Source organism: Leguminivora glycinivorella, chromosome Z (assembly GCF_023078275.1).
Source record: "Leguminivora glycinivorella isolate SPB_JAAS2020 chromosome Z, LegGlyc_1.1, whole genome shotgun sequence".
In the NCBI taxonomy this organism is placed as follows: Eukaryota; Metazoa; Arthropoda; class Insecta; order Lepidoptera; family Tortricidae; genus Leguminivora; species Leguminivora glycinivorella.
The window spans coordinates 31,453,372-31,470,821 of record NC_062998.1 but is presented as its reverse complement, the minus strand read 5'-3'; the positions used below and the strand labels follow the sequence as shown (position 1 = coordinate 31,470,821).

General features: G+C 35.6%; 2 protein-coding genes across 3 annotated transcripts in view; one reads left to right on the top strand and one right to left on the bottom strand.

Annotated features, from left to right (window-relative positions):
• The window catches only part of LOC125240650 (chondroitin sulfate proteoglycan 4), a 36,328-nt gene extending 28,664 nt beyond the window's left edge, over window positions 1–7,664 (bottom strand). The window contains exons 1-8 of the mRNA XM_048148649.1: window positions 7,313–7,664; window positions 6,967–7,103; window positions 6,687–6,833; window positions 6,221–6,364; window positions 5,142–5,323; window positions 4,811–5,024; window positions 1,738–1,893; window positions 1,294–1,521 (exon numbers count right to left, since the gene is read on the bottom strand). Coding sequence (XP_048004606.1) covers window positions 1,294–1,521; window positions 1,738–1,893; window positions 4,811–5,024; window positions 5,142–5,323; window positions 6,221–6,364; window positions 6,687–6,833; window positions 6,967–7,103; window positions 7,313–7,379 — 1,275 coding nt within the window. The 5' untranslated portion in view covers window positions 7,380–7,664. The remainder of the gene's footprint in view (window positions 1–1,293; window positions 1,522–1,737; window positions 1,894–4,810; window positions 5,025–5,141; window positions 5,324–6,220; window positions 6,365–6,686; window positions 6,834–6,966; window positions 7,104–7,312) is intronic.
• Window positions 7,665–8,560: 896 nt separating this feature from the next.
• On the top strand, window positions 8,561–14,023 carry LOC125241326 (chromatin complexes subunit BAP18-like). 2 transcript variants are annotated; one of them, XM_048149740.1, is made up of 5 exons: window positions 8,561–8,729; window positions 8,807–8,898; window positions 9,235–9,336; window positions 9,737–9,848; window positions 12,606–14,023. In XM_048149740.1, exons 1-5 carry the CDS (start codon window positions 8,709–8,711, stop codon window positions 12,711–12,713), a joined length of 435 nt encoding a protein of 144 aa, XP_048005697.1. In that variant the 5' UTR covers window positions 8,561–8,708; the 3' UTR covers window positions 12,714–14,023. The 2 variants fall into 2 exon arrangements, with proteins under 2 accessions (XP_048005697.1, XP_048005696.1); XM_048149739.1 differs by having other exon boundaries at window positions 9,737–9,911.
• Window positions 14,024–17,450: the final 3,427 nt, after the last annotated feature.

The window sequence follows — 17,450 nt, the reverse complement described above, 5'->3', positions numbered from 1 at the left end:
ACATTACAGATTCATCTGTTTGTATGTAACTTAATTATAGTTAAGTTCATGTGTACAACGAGAACTGTCTATGAAACTAGTCCAAAAAGAACAGTTCATTGAAGTCTAAATTCTGAATAATGAGTTTATGTTGTATGTGTGCTTTCTAAACTTAGAACATATTGTTCTATTTAATAAAATTATATTTTACGATTTTTTTTAAATATATGTTATTAAAAATATCGATATAATTTAATTTATATATAGTAGTGTGACTACTTAAAAAACAAAAATCAAAATATTTGTAAAAAATAATTTAATTTGTTTCCATAGTTGCGTATATCTTATCAAATTTCAGCTTTCTAGCACTAAAGACTGTAAGTATGAAGACAACTTTGAGTAGCCGTATTTATTTGCTATTATTTTGTTTTCTTATAACAAGACGTGGGCTTAATAAGTCACATAATAAGGTACGCATTTTGTCCTAGAAACTCGACGTAAAGCATATGGTTTAGACAGTATTGACTTAATCCTCCCAAGTACCAATTACGATTTCGGACAAATGCTACTAGAAAATTCACAACCTCAACTACACAAGTACACATGATCCACAAAGCAGAATAACTGGACATAGTCTAGCCACTGTTATTTAAAAAAAATAAAGTTTAGGATTCTGTGTATGGCGGCCATTTAGAGAATGTGGAATGGCGCTTACACTAACTCCGACTTTGATTTCGAATTTATCTATCATACAGTGTTTATATCGATCTGGTTTAGGGACTGTTCAAACACCATGAATATCTATTAGACTTTGGCCTATGGCTAATTTTTTTATCTGTTTCTCTCATCCTGCTTGCATCAAAAATTTACGGCAATCCGAAACATTGCTCAAAAATGCGTTTTTTTAAATTACATATATAAATTCACCGCATTTATTCTGCAAGGGCCCAATTAAACAACCATGAAGAGGACTCTTAAAGAATATATTTTGGCAGCATATTAACCTTTGTTTGTTGAAATCGTACAAAGAGTCATTGGAATATTCTCAAATTAAGCCAGATAGGGGTTGTCCGAAATTTATTCGCTAGACCTTAAGGAAAGTACCATAAACTCCCTAAAATAAAATAAAAATCAGACCTCCTTATATCAAAGATGATTAGCCTTCAGATCATAGTCTCGGAACATAATAATACAAAATTATGCACATGTCAACATTTAGACCAGGTTTTTTTGTCCTTATACTTAACGATACAGTCCTTACTATCACAGATGAAACTTATAAAGGAAGTAAGACAGCTTCCAAACTATTGTTACCTTGTACTTTTCAGCATAGTCAGGGTTAATGCATAGGTCAGAGTCGCATTTGCACGTGAAGTGATCGACGCCATGCTGCTCGCACACGGCTTGTGGCACGCAAGGCGGGTTTGCGGGGCTGGCGTGGCACGGGTACCACCAAATGCACTTAGGGCTCACGCCGTAAGTCACCACCGAGTTTGGCAGCCCGTATATTTTATCATCTACCTCTATCGGTTTTATGCAGCCCTGTAAGCATAAATAATGAATTAAAGACAAAATCGCGAAATGAAATAATCGAAGTGTCCAAGAAGCGACAGTGTGTGAGCTTTTAAAAGGGCTTTCCGATTTTACAGCGATAATACGAATAAGTCAACTTAGTGTCCACCTTACGGTTATGTCCGATTTCATTTGAAAAACGAAGACCCTTTTGAAATCTCACAGGCTATAAATTTAATAGTTTACCATTATACTGGAATCAGCTGCTTTGATTCCTTTAGCGAAGGCCCTCTGACGCTTGTCAGTTTCGATGCCTCCAAGGTAGAAGGAGTCAGAGAGATCTAAATACCGAGTACCTCCACTCTCGATTCTTGTACTCATTGCTATATTATCCACAGAGAGCTGCAAATCAGGAAATGGTTACATAGTATAAAATGTTAATTAATCATAACATAAAGTACTTAATTCATAATCAAAGTATATTCTTGAAAGATTTGTGCAACAAACAACCATTCAAAAATGAGCAGAATGAAACAGGCACGGAATATATGTTAATTGTTAAGTATATGCTGTGCTCCTAGATTGATTATTATACTTCATAAGAGTCATAATAAAAGTCACGCTACTAGTGAGAAGGCAAAGAAATAGTTGAATATTAGACAGCAAATAAATAAGGAACTGTAGCGTTTTGAAAAATATACTAGACGTCATGAAATTGATCAAAGCTACGCCACATACAAAACCATTAAAAAAAATTATAAATACGTGCATAAGGTCAGTGCGGGCAAGACCGGCATAGTTTATTTGAAATAAAGTTTGAGTGGATAAAACTCTATAATTAATGCAGTCTGGCGTAATGCGCATGGTCCTATGGGATAGCAAATATTATATTTTACAAAGCTTTTACAGTATTTTGGTGAAATAAGGTACTTTTAAGTGATAAAAATCACATCTTTTAAGGCTCGGCGGGTTGACCGTTCTCCCGCGATGAGCACGGAAAGACCGTCTAGTGCTTGTTGTCGCGTAATTTCATATGAGACTAGGTTCCAAAATCATGATCATTGTTATTTTACATAATAGCGGGGCAGAATGTGCTAAATAATTATTAAAATAACGTTGAAATTTTGAACATATAAGCATTTTTCTATTTATAAGGCAAGACCGGCATATGTCCCGTAGATGGGGTTCATAACCTTTTCTTTTCAGGTATAATACTGTTTTTCTAACGAACACCTGCGAATACAATTTAGTCACGATATTACAGGCTCATATAAATCCAACTACTTATCTGTTTTTGAAACTATGTTATTAAGAAAACGTAATAAGATATACGTGAATTAGTTTGGTAACATTTCTTAGCAATGCTTGGTTTTGCTATAGTCACTACAGTATGAATGTTCACGTTATTTTTTTTTTTCATCATATTCGCACACTAAATGTGATTTCGCACGCAGGTGGAGCGTGAGTTATAGAAAAATCGCTCTCCCAAGGGAGTTAAGAAATTTCTAGTACCGTATTTATTTATTTTTTATCTTTTTACATAATTTTATATTGCAAGTGTGATGAAAAACATTGTGTGTAACTCGGGGAGTATGAATATTACAAACTCGAGTCTTTAAATCGCTCTGGCATGCCGCCGCGATTTAACTTACTCTCGTTAGTAATATTCAAGTTCCTTCCCTTGATGCACAATGTACTATTAAATGTTAAATAAAAAAATACTACCCACTATTTATCCATTACAGCCTTTGTTAAAATAAATCAAATTGGCATTGTTAATACCAAGTTATTTTTTTACAAGGGCGTTTTAAAGTCGTTATTTAATCGCAAGTAGGCTTAGTTCTGTTGACCACTTATAATTCTTCACAACTATGTCATTTTTATTTAATACTTTCGAATGATATTAGTAACACCATACGAATCATTACCAAAACTGTATTTCGAAGTTAAAATCAAAAACGGTACAATTATCATAAGCCAAAAACGTACCTATATATTGATATTGTTTACACTCGACTTATGTCCAATAAAGCCTAAAAAAGGTTGGCATTAACTCCTTGTTTATCGTATGCCGGTCTTGCCTTTCTCTTTTATGCCGGACTTTCTGAGTAGGCACAATTTCTAAGTTACATATTTCAGAACATAAAACAAGAAATTGAACGCGTTTTGAGTAGATTAATAGTACTAGTCAGAAAGAACGGTTATTAAATGACTACGTTACATATATGATATACAAATATTCCGACTGCTTCTATTTTATTTTAATTTTTTGCGGAACCATGTTGAACTCGATGCTCGAGTTCGAAACACGAATCAAGTTTATTGTTAACTAGTGTTCGTCCTAGGGATATGTATTGAAGACCAATGGCTTAAGGATGAAAAACTGATATACCTTCGGAGGTGTGAGAGGCATAGATATATAAACACAAAAGTTATAGTCAATGTCTACGGTCTTTCCGGGTAGACGGTCTTCCCCACACTGACCTTATATATACAAATGAGGCAAATCGAACGAAAGTCAAGACTTTTCATTATAGGCTTACTGGGGATTTTTTTTACTAACAATCTATGGCCATTGTGTCCCAAGTACACAACCCAAGTAGGTAAAGCATCTTAAATCAGGTATACAACCAAAATCCTGAAACATACGTCAAACAATACTTTCGCAATGCAGCAGAGCGCATGAGCAACTAACTTGCCTTTAATGACAGACTACAGAGGGGTGGAAGAACTAATAAGGTCATAGTGCAGAAGTGAAAGATGCAAAACTATATTCCCACAGTGGCAAAACTTTCTAAATCCTGATCCCTCACGCAATATTCCTCTCTTGCAGCTCAATACATACTCTGAGATTGCAGGTGTATGGGACCCCATGAGTTACCATCAACCCAATTGTTTTGTTTGTGAGTTACCAAACCCAGTTTTAAATAAACCAAAGCAGCGGGCTAGCTGGTTACACAATATTTAATTCTAATAACTTCGACATATTTGTTAAAACACTGCACATTTTATAGGCCTTGGGCACAGCCTGTTATAGTCACCCGGAAAATGACTAATGAAGGTTGTATTGGCAATACTAGTGTAAAAGCTTTTTAGCATAAGAGAAATGTAAAAAGAAAACCACAAAAATTATATTAAGACATGGAAAAAAAAAACATTATATTAAGAAGAAGCAGGTCATCATTTTTTGTACATAATTGTATTTAAAAATAGATATAACTTCTAATTAACGAGAACGTCTTTCAATTAAATTTTGCGCTGCGTAAAATGCAAATAGCGTAAATAGCAGTAAGTAAATAAAATATAACATTGTAAATACCTCTATCAGAGAAGGATTGAACAACAAATGTATTTTATGCCACTGCCCATCGCTGACTCTCACAGTGTGTACGATTTGTCCACGCGCCATTTTGACCCTGACCACTCCATCCAATATTTCAACGCCAAGGAAATCCGACACTGAGCCTCTCCCTCCTCCAGGATTGTACAGAATTATGGCATTAGGTGTTATTGTCTTGAATTCAATCTGCCATCTAAAAGCAAATGATATTAGGGCACTGTTTTATAGTATAATATCACTGATCATAAGCAGTATTTATTTTAGTATAAACAGAATATTATAACAAAATAAGAGCCAAAAATATACTAACCTTCCTCCAGCCCTAGAGTTTATCTTGGGGAGTATAAGATAGGCCCCTTCATCAATAAAACTGATGTCCGAATTAATGTCTGCATCAAATTCGGGTGCACAGTTCCAAGTGACACCCTCCACATGCACTGAGGCACTGCGACTTCTAGCTTTTTCTATTATTTTAACACCATTATAAAATACCTGTCGAAATGATATAAAAATAAGGTTAATGAAGGAGACAGGTATGTCATACATAATTACAGTTACCATAATAAAATAACTGAATATATTCTTGTCTCTCTGCCGTCTGCCATACTTACAATCTCTATTTAGTCAAATGGTGGATTCATAGAATGTTAATATTAACACCAAGACGGCAATTAGTTAACAATGCAATAGACTAGTTTCCTATAAATAAATAAAATAAATAAATATTATATAGGACATTCTTACACAGATTGACTGAGGCTCACGGTAAGCTCAAGAAGACTTGTGTAGTGGGTACTCAGACAACGATATATATAATATATAATATGCAAATACTTATATACATAGAAAACATCCATGACTCGGGAACAAATATCTGTGCTTATCACACAAATAAATGCCCTTACCGGGATTCGAACCCGGGACCGCGGCGTAGCAGGCAGGGTCACTACCGACTGCACCAGACCGGTATTCAAATACCTATACTTAAAATAAAATATTTTATGCAGTGCATGAAATAAAGCACCACATAATTATATGAAAAACATGGACAGTTGTTATGTTTAAACATAATTTCTATTTAATAAGTCAAAGAGAAAGATATAAAGTAAATGTATTGACCATAACGTCACTCCTCAGTATTTCATAGTAATTCCATATTAGCAAATTGTTTTGACGGTTCTTAAAAAGAAGCTGATTTGACTAGTAGGAAACTAGCCTATTACCCATACCTGCATTGGGCTGAATAGATCCAATACCAGAATGAGTGTTCATCAAGCATGAACAATGCCACTTGTACTTATTTTATATTTGAAGTTAGTCCATAAAGTTTAAATAAATAAAGCCATATTATACAAAAATAAGGCCATACAACAACGTAATAAAACTCACATCCTCCATGCAGCCTCTGAAGTTTTCCATGTGGCCCAGAAACAGTTCAGAGAAATCACCCTGCCCTCCCAGAAATACTCCAAAGTGAATGTTCAATTCAAAAAATCTTCCAGGTAGTCTTTTTCTCACAGTAGTATCATCAACCTATGAAAATGTTAAACCTTATTATAGAAATATTGCAGTCATGGTAGGCAAGCATGGTCGCGCGTTAAATGATAAAACATTAGGCCGTCCCTATCGAACATTTAAATAGTGCGATAGGGACAGCCTGATGTTTTATCATTTATCACGCTAGCATGCCTGCCTGCCAGGATACTCTACTGTAGTAACAAATGCTTTTATGTTAAATATCTAATACTTTCTAAAACTGACTTAATTAAAAGTGGGAGTGAATATTCATGAGGTTAATTATTAGTCAGAATAATTACATACCAAAGTGATATGCATTAATAATGAACAATGTTACCTTCATAGTTAAATTAGCTTCCCTCCTGACGATGCTGACATGGTGCCATTGAGTGTCATTGAGAAATATTCCTTTAGGGGACGACAGTTCACTTTCACCAGCACCCAGGTTTATATGCAGTTTTATTCTCCCAGTCTCTAACTTGATCTATAATCAAATATTCTAGTTAGATTTGCTACTTTGCATAATATTGTATCCACTGACTTACATTTTCATCATAATTTTAAAATAGATTATTAGATTGATACAAATACTCATAAAAAATATGTTTGAGACCTACCATGCAATAGTCAGTTTTCCCTGCGGCCAGGAGCAACAATGCATCAGACAGATGTGTTCGAAATCTAAAACTGATGTCCGTGACACCCTTTGCTTCTTGTAGTGGGTATGTTATAAAGCTGGCTCCATAGAATGATGCTAAAACAGTCACGAGAAAATTGATATTGAACATAATTATAAAAGAATAATATACAAATGATACAGACGAAAAGATACAATGGCTAGGATTTGCTGCAATACTTTATGATTAAGATGAAGTCGTAAACAAACTGTTTTATATTAACATTTTAACGATCGTAAACCACTTTCAGATAACCTGGGTCTAAGCCTGGCTCAGTTTTGCTTACCTTTGTCGTAAGCCAATCCCAGAGGGATAATAGCCAAAATAAGAATAAGTTCCATCTTCATAAACATAGAGACACGAAAAAATTTATCTGTTTTCTTAACGCATAATGTGTTTCCTAGTTACAGTAGAGAACTAAAGATTAAATTAGTTACTCGATAATTCAAATGTGGTTTCACAAAGTAAGAATACATTATCCGAAAGTCAACACTGTAACCACTGAGGCGTGGCGTCAAACAAAGACTCAAATGTATAATAAGTTCTAGTTTTCATATCTAACACTGATTTTATTATTACACTTGCAAAATAGGACACGAGCTTTTAACTTTTGTTGCAATTATAAATAACATTATTGAATAAACACATCGTTCATCTCAAGTTCATCTGCTTTTAATATTTTTTTATCATAAATCTTGTTTTTTTTTTCTTGAAGAGTTTTGCCACAGAATCTAGCTTATTAGCTAACTACTGAAGAAAACCGGAAACAGGGTACGTAACCAAATGCACAAACGCTTTCTATAATATGGTTATCGTAACTAGCTATCTCTATCGCTCTACCAAGTGGTGCGACAGGGCAAGACTGCGTTTCGATCGGCGTGTAGAGTCAACGATTATAATTCTGGCTAGGCTTTGGCGTGCTTCCATGGACGGACCATATTTTGCCATCTTGAAAGAAAAAATCATACAATCGTTATTTAAATTCTTGAAGAGAAAATACAGATCTTGAAGTGTCCTGAGAATCGAGCCAAATTATTTATTATGTCTGTCTCTTTCAGTACATGGATGAGGTTCCTGATGTGCTTTCATAATAGTGCTAACACTACCACGTACTAGTCTTTCAAACTGAAAACGAGGATATTACTGGATCATGGCTGGATTTCCAACCACTGAACCAAATAATACATAAAATATTATAGTTATTGTACTGGCAAAGGTAGTACAAAAGTTAAATGCGAGAACGTAGCTCTGGAATAGCCGGTTTGTGGAATAGCCCGATCGTAACAGTATCCGAGCACTAGTCAAACATCCTGTTTGATTAATTTAAATGTTTTCAATCGCCTCATAGTAAATTCGAATATCGCGCCTTTTTCTAATGACGGACTTATTTGACCGGCTATAACTCCGTTATAATTAAAACCTGCATTACACGCTCAATACAAAAAAAGGAAGACAAGAGAAGAAGAATGGGGAAATATTTGAACGCGTCGCACAGCTTTTGGCAGGTGTTCCATTCCATTGCATTTTGATGGTACTCAAATAGTTCCGATTGTACTGTACGCCCGGTTTTGCAATTTGCTTTTGCTTCTGTACACCAGAAGTGAAATCAATAATAATATTGCAACTTCTGCGTAAGAGGGTGTAGGTAACTTCAGTGACACGCATAAATATTCATTATAAAAATGAATAACTCTGCTGCAAAGGTTAGTGTACTACAGTATCTACCTTTGATACGCTAATTTTCTTTCGTATTACCTTTTTTGTTAATTTGGTTTGCCAGGTTGGAGAGATTTTTCGGGAGGCCGGTACAGCTTTTAACAAGCTTTCTGAAATGACTATGCTGTTACATCCTGTTGGTGACTCGCAGCCCGGGTATGTCAAATCCGTACTAACGACTGGTAAAAAAATGTATCAAGTGATATATCACTCTTTAGACCTTTGAACGTAATTGAACGTATCCAAATTAAATACTGTAGGTCTCGGGTATTTTGTTCGTGTATAGTAGTCATTTTATTACCTTTATTATGTGTATTTTGTAAAGCATTGGTAGCTTAGCAATTGCTTTGTTATGCAGATGATGGTATTAATGTTGAACTAACATTAGCCGGCATTGAATGTGTTAATTACTGGTAATTATGAACAATCCCTACATTAATCCATTAATACTAATGTTTTGTTTTTATCGATGGTGATTTTTCAATTTATCAGAGGCAAGTGGACAGATGAAGAGATAGAAATGCTCAGGTCTTGTGTTCACCGTTTCGCTGTGGACCTCAACAAACTTAGCCAGCATATCAAGAATCGGACAGTGTAAGTAAATGTATAAGTACTACAATAACATAGTAATATAGCAACTGACAGCCAAGTTTCTTAATCAATCTAAAGTTCAGAATTAATGTGTCTTAGTTAGTAGATTTTATGCAAAAAAAATGTTACCTTATACTATTAGCATAAAAAGTAGCCAAGTTTACTTGATCTTGGTGCCCAGTTATTATTTCAATTCTTTTGTTGGTGAAGTTGACAACAACACATACTATTAATATTGGCTTCCAATTCATATTTATTTTTTAGATGCTAAATATACCATCAAATCTCATTCTTATTATACCATAACAATGAGATTTGATATATAATCAAGTGTCTCACTTAATTTTGCAAATTTAAAATACTTAACATTATGATATTTAACCACTCCAATAATCTGTTTCAGAACTCAAATCCGTACTACTTTAAAGAAGAAGGCTTTTGAAGATGCAGGTATACCTGTGAGGCAGGTAAGCAGTACGGTGACCAGCCACAGCCAGCCACCCCAGCCGCCTCAGGTAGCCACTCAGTCTCCGCTCAGAGCCCTCAACCAACAGACGGTGTTAGGAAAAAACGCAGAGGTTCAAATCTTCACTAACTACTTAGTGCAAAATCTTTGTCACTTATTATCAGTTGTTGTGTTTGTCTTTTGATTTTTGGTTAGTGAAGTTTGAATATTTTTTAAATGTTTTTTTTTTTATATTGAATCTTTGTTTCCCACTGGGCTGTTGATTGCATGTGCTGATATTTTAAAAATATTTTTACTTAGTTATTATGATTATATTTTTATGATATATTCTGTCTTTACAATGTACATATATACAGAGTGGCCTTAAATAACAGGAAGAATTACAACCATATTTTTTTCGATGTAGCGAAATAGCTAGAGATATGACTGTAATGTCTATCCCTATTGTGAGAAATATGCGGTTGCAGTTTATCCTGTTATTGGAGTCTACAGTGCAGTAACGGAACATATCGTTAACAATCCGTACATTTAGACTGGACATGCTGCTCCATTACGTACATTAAGATATATCAGTAAACTCAGTATATAGATGTGGCTACAATATTTGATTAGAGGTTAACTTTGGTTAGTGGCTTTAATGTTAGCATGGTCTCAGTTCAAATATCCATACAGTTTTGATGTTATCCGTCATAAATATTTTAACACTGGATTTATTAACAGCGTTATAATATTTAAAAATGTAATTTCTTATCCTCGTTTTAGTAGGTATTAGATCACAATCTAGACTAGTACATACATATATTTATCTAAAACGCTTTGAAAAATTGTCGAAAGTTATTATTTATTTACGTAAAAGAATAATTTTATTAAATACAAATTTATATCATCATCATCCGCTTGCCCTTATCCCAATTACTTGGGGTTGGCGCAGCATGTCTTCTTCCATACATACCTCTGCCTCTCTATCGGACGTCATATGTATATTATGATTTATCTGTAATTGCTAAATATTCCATGACAAATTTTTAAAAGCGTTTTTCAATAAAAATGCACTTATCATCCTTCTAAGGCTTATAAAGAAAGTTTCAATTGAATTTGGAAAAGAAAACAAATTAACCATTTCTCGCATGGTCATGTACAGTCGACTACAAAGAGATGTATCCACTTTTTCACCTTATTGCATTGTAATAAGGTGAAAAGTGTATACACCTCTTTGTAGTTGACTGTACTCGTGCGTATAACTTTTCGCTGTAACTGTATGGACATATGAAACTGTGGCATGGCAGTGTAAGTTAAAGGTGAGAGAGAGATCACTTGGTCTAGGAACTTTCTTATTCGAAGTCTATTTTTAAACTTTATTTGGTTTTGAATTTCCTTTAGACATGTTTCATTTGTTTAGAGTTGATTGATAAGATCGCTCCCTGACGTTGAGTGAAAAATGGTGCACGAAACTTAATACAGCGTAGAAATAATTGTTAACCCTTAGACCGTTTTCACATTATCCGATCCGATGTCGGATGTCGGAAGGATTTCAATAGAAAAAATCCAAGATGGCGCCGGTAATGTATGGGATATCGGTCCGACATCCGATATCGGATCGGATAATGTGAAAACGCACTTAAATTGGCCATTGGGATTTTGACGAGGTTTAAACTTAGGGTCTTGCTTGAACTACGATATAAATATAGCAATCGATTCCTAAGGGACCTTAGTTTCATGACTACTATTGCAATTGTAGTAAGAGCTCTTCAGTAACATTTGGACACCTCTTTAACTATTTTAGTTAACAATTAGTTATTGCTTCAAGGCTAAAGCGAAATATAAAATTGAGATATAGGTATTTAATAAACGTTAATATTTTATGTAGACATTGGCGAAGATGTAGTTATGCTACAATTCAATAGCGGATTCAATTGTCGGCTTCAGTAGATTACTATACTTAAGGACACTTGCACCAACGAAAATGGCGAGTTAACCCGAGGGTTAACCTACCATTTTATATGGAATTTGACAGATGACAACCCAGTAACCCTGAGTTAAGTTACTAAGTAGTTGGTGCAAGTGGGCCTTAAGTAAAAATATGTTGCATGTCAATAAATTATTTTTGTTATGTTACATTGGTTGTAACATGAGGCTCATTTTTAAAATAAAGCTAATTACTATTTAAAATTGTGGAATATTGTTTGATGTATCATGTGTAGATGCACTATCAGCCTTTTATTGCTCGATGTCCAGAGGTGCTAGTAGAAGCTTTGTTCTCGTCTAAAATAAGTTTCCATGTAATGGAAAATTTCGATAGTTTCATCTAGCGAAATATTCGAAATTTTCCAGGCAGATTTTTCTATTATAACTTCGTTACAGGAACTATGTTAGGCAATAAGTATCTGCAATTACAATGGAGAGTATTATTGCAATGCTTTGTAGTCGGAATACAACACTGACACAAAAAGTAAATTCCTTAGCTTTCAATTGCAAAATGACGTCACCTATGCAGAGCTCTAAGTGATATTCTATTGAGTAAGGTTTTACATCAGTATTTTGAAACAGTGTGCTCGTCTCCGTCCAGCGCTAGTTTTAGCATTTGACGAAATTTGAATCAACTTTCTTTGCTACAAATTATATCTATCTACATCATTACTCATTACTTAATTTTGCAAATAGCCTATACTAATTTCTTTAAAAATAATTGTTAATCCGTTTGTAGACGCAAACTGACTAATATGGACGCAAACGAGCACAACGGCCTTGTCACCCCCGTAATATATGTCACCAACTCACTTTATGATTAAAACATGTCCTTGTACAGGTAACGCTGAACATGCTTAACGCGTCCGAGAACGAGGTGGACGTTGAGGGTCTCGGCGGTGACGTCAAGTTGGAGTTCGAGGCCAGCACCGAGGAGGTGGCCACCTGAAACATGTTTGGCTTTTCCTTCTATTAAGCAGGAAGGATTTAACGCCCCCCAATAGACTATGTGCAAGACAACCATTACTGACAATCCCGTGAGTGTACAGACCTACTCCTTTCTGACTTTGATAATCTATTTAGTAGCAGATCCGTAACTGGGAATTTGTAAATAGGTAAATCGGCTGCAGCATATTTAGGAAAGCCGTTAGCCTTCTTAAGTAGGTACTCCTATATTTGCTATCCTATTTTTTCAATGTGAAGCGGCAATATCACGTTCGATTAGCCAGGCGTTACTTGTAAGATGATTTGGCCGTACCTTTAGCACAATCGAATGAATACAAAGATTTTAAAATAGTCCTGTAAATAATCATGTTGATATAAGGTCCGGTTTATCCAGATTAGACGTTTAGGGATATCGATTAACCTCCTAAGAAACTGTGCTTTATTATGTTAAAATCTTTTCCCTCTAAATATAGTCCGCATTTAAGTCTAAGTTGAAAGTACACTTAGTCCTTTTCCGACTGTGCACTGTTGAAAAAAATGTGTTAAGAGATTGTGAGAAAGTAAATGGACGCTACAATTTACAAGTCCACTTTATCTTGGTTGTCATTGTCACTAAATTAATTGTAAATAATATAAAGCGTATCCAAGGGGCGTGCGTTATAAACCAAAAGACTGCTTCAGTGTTAGTGCGTAGGTAATTAAATCATAAGGTGTGCGTTGGCGACCAGTTAATACCGGGTGAAGTGAAATATACGTGAAGTGCATCCAGATTATAAGTAACGAAGATGGAGCTGAGAGAACCTGGATCAGGCTTCAAAGAAAAGAAGTAACAATCAATTATGTGCCGATCGAAACGCAACTGGCTCGGTCGCGCCAATATGGAAGAGCTATAAAAAGAGCTAGCTACGATAACGACGTGGTTTATGGACTTCCCGAAGAAGTGATCATTGTTTGTAGGTACAGTCAGTATAGTCCATCTATGTTATTATTAATTACTATGGTATCAGAGCGTGTACGTGTTACTATTTTGAGGCTGACTGTATACACTTCACGTAGTTTGTGTAAATGATGAAAATGTACTTTCAGTAGCGGCAAAAGTCACACTGCTATTTTTGGCAGACATTCTGAAATTCAATTGAATACGATAATTAAGATCCTAATGTATCTGAAAAAGTATGATAGATTAGTAGCCGCTACTGTATGGCATTTTCTAAAAAGGAACGAGATATTTAGTATTCAGTACCTTGTAAGGGTCTCCCCATACATATCGACGGGGAATCGGCTTTCGACGACCAATAATTGAACAATTCAACATAATGCGTATCCTCTGTTGGGCAAAGTGATAATAACATATAATATCTCAATTTTGCCCGGGCAATCGGCTTTCGACGAGATTGGCCAGGTTCAGCATTGAACAATTTCAACAAACTACAAAGGACACAGCCGCGAGCCGCCTGCAGTGCCGTAGGACCTCTCGATGTCAAGGATGGCTAAGATAGGACTTATAATCGATGATTTAGAGTTAAACGACAAGTCCGACATAGGCCACAGAGCAGAGCTCGCCTCCAGCCTTAGTGAGACATAGATGATGTCGGGGGAGGGCAAGAGGAGAGCCATAAGGCGGTAAGCGCTATCATAAAAGTGTACTTTCACGATTGGCAAAGCTGGTAAATAGAATTGTACCATTTGCAAATGGTGGTCATTCGCTTAGTCGGGTTCTGGTACTCTCGAAGCAGAAAAAGAGGGGTTGACTTATTACGGGCAGCTGCAGTATCATAATGCCCGGGCAATGTGATAAAAAATGGCGTTCAGGCAAACTTGTGAAACTTATTATCAAATTGCCCAACAATCACGTAGCAGTATCATAATGATAATGCCCGGGCAATGTGATAAAAAATGGCGTTCAGGCAAACTTGTTAAACTTATTATCAATTTGCCCAATGGTCATGTAGCATTATCATAATGACCGGGCAATGTGATAAAAAATGGCGTCTAGACAATCAACAAGTGATGATTAATCACTTTGCCCAATATGGCTAGGCATTATTCATAATGCCCGGGCATTATACATAATGCCCTTATTAATCACTTGGTCCATAACATATACACAATATACGCATGCGTCACGCGACGACGACGCGTAAGCGTCTTCATGCTGACGAGCGATTTTTGGTCGGCCAGAGCCATTCTGCGTCGATAGGTTTGGGTTAGGGAGACTCTTAAGCATTGTTTCGAAACACAATTTAATGCAGGAAATGTTATGTAGGTATGTCGTAAATTTGTTGTTCTTAGAGTAATGTTATAGAATTAAGTTGTAGTTCATTTAAGCAGAGATTTCCTTAGTTACATCATACACCATATGCAACACATGGAAAGGGAAATAGTCTAACGTAACGATTTGATATATTATGATTCACTTATATTCTACCTCTAATTTCAATAAATCCAATATTTGCTTTTTAAAAGTAGTGATACTCAGTAGTTACGACTATATATCAGTATATCGATAGGTACAGTCAGCGTCACAATGTAGACGGCCAAGGCGCCAAATTTATCGTAACGCACCTTTGTTAGCATAATTTAAAGATCTATTCCGGTATATTTGACGCTTTGGCCGTCACAGTGTGTTTGACGCAGACTGTACAGGCGGGTGTCACTCAACAATCAAAGTTTTGTTCATTCCATTTCTGCTAACTTTCATGAATTCACCCATCATATACTGATGATGAAACATTATTGAATATAAGATGTATCATAGATAGGTAAGTATATGTATTATAGTTCGGTTAAGGAGTTGTTCTAACAAGATATTATGTAGCTCATTATGGTAGTTATACAACTAAGAGCCATTGGCAATACGATTCTGCATTGATATTGATGTGGTTAAAAATATCCTAAATGTATATGTAGATAGGCAATACAATATATTATCAATTATCTACTTATAAATGGATAAGAATTTTATAAAATCGTGTCCAAAAATTACAATATCTGTGTTTGATCTAGAATTTTAGCCTACCTTCTGTAATATAATATAATAATAGGAGTAATATTTTGAAGTTGTAGGTCGAAACAGGATGTACATAGCGATTACAACTGGATTGGATTATAGCTCCTATGGTCAACCTTTTTTCTGAGGGCCATATAACTATTACCATAGCCTTGGGCCACAAGATGAATTTTCTTAAAATGGCGTAATTATACGTGGATTACCTATAAAACCCCGAGGGGCGGCGGTTTGAGCATCGCTGCTGTAATCCTCCTGTACTTACCCATAATATACATTAAGTAAACGAAATTAGTGTTATTTTTAAGTAGTTACATAGTTAAATTGAATGTGGTTCCGTAGCAAAGTTCTTCCTATGAATTCCTCAGGCCTAGGCTAGTTCTATCCACTTGTACAATAATGGTAAAAAATATCAATCGCGTTCTGGGAATTTGTGTATAACTTAAGTATACATCAGCAGGGCTACCACATTGACGTGACAGCATCTCGCCGCAACATAGGTCATGCGATGCGGTATAGCACAAGTTTCGATCTCGCGCGCGGGACTATATGGACTTGTGCGGAAGAACGTTAGACCTTGTGTCTTTTCTATTTTTTATTATTTAAGGTCATAAGGACTCGTAGTCTATCTCGCACCATTAATGTGCTAGCACTACTACAGTCATACAATTTTGTAAAATACCGTTTCGCCTGTGAGTACTAAAAATATGATTGTTTTTGTGACAAAAAGTAATGAACTACATTTTGAATCAAGTTGCTAATTTTACGAGTCGATTTTTTGTACCTATTTGATTTAAGTAATCAAATAAAAGGCTAAAAGGCGTTTCAACACTATATCCTTTAAATATTGTACCTATTATCGAAGTGTTTTATTGTAATATATCGTAAAAATAAACTTCTAAAATATCAATAACTCTATTATTACTTTATATACACCGTTACCAATATAGCAAATACTCAAAATTTGGTGTCATGTGCAGCTTGGCAAAAAGAAATTGAAAATGGCAACATGGTAGCGTCGTCTCGTTTTCTCACTCCCAATTGATTTGAAAATGTCGACTTAGTTATACTTCCGTCACAGTATAAAAAAGAGTACTATCGTACAGTATGGCTACTCCGCTCCCCGCTGAAAGTGCCGCCCACCCCCTCTCGGTTACCTCACAGTTACCGCCTGTCAAAAACGCGAACAGTTGACCTGTCATATGTCACTCATACAAGCATAGCACGCGTTCACCTACACGAACCGTGATGTCGACACTACAATGTTGCCACTTTTTATTTTTTATTCTTTTTTGCCATATTGCAATTCACAATGATACCTAAACGAAGCTTACTGGAACTCTAATACCACTGCCGTGCTTTATCTGTGCAGTAGGCAGCTGCCGAAAAGTATAAAGATGTAGTCCCACGACGGTTCTGTCGCTTCTACATCCTGGCAAAAAAGACTAGGAATTCAAATTAATTTATTATAAAATAATCAAATGAGGTTACTTGCAATGTTGCCACTTTTTAATTCTACGCTTTTGTATTCTGTATTTTCCCCCACCCGTCGCCTTTTTCCTCGTAACAGTTCTAGATGTCGCTACGAGCCACTGTTATACATATAGTGTCATGTCATGTGGTAAAGTTTCATCCTTGAGAAAATGAGGTCTGGCGGCTCTGGGCTCTTAGTCTAAAAGCTTTTTCATGAAATTACTGTGATGTAACAGATCACCCTATCCTCTTGCCGCCCAA

Bases quoted from the DNA above. Each gene is read 5' to 3' on its own strand.
- LOC125241326 (XM_048149739.1), top strand. From the start codon at position 8,709: ATGAATAACTCTGCTGCAAAG. The intron at 8,730-8,806 runs GTTAGTGTACTA...TTGGTTTGCCAG, and splicing joins TGAATAACTCTGCTGCAAAG to GTTGGAGAGATTTTTCGGGA. The intron at 8,899-9,234 runs GTATGTCAAATC...TCAATTTATCAG, and splicing joins GTTGGTGACTCGCAGCCCGG to AGGCAAGTGGACAGATGAAG.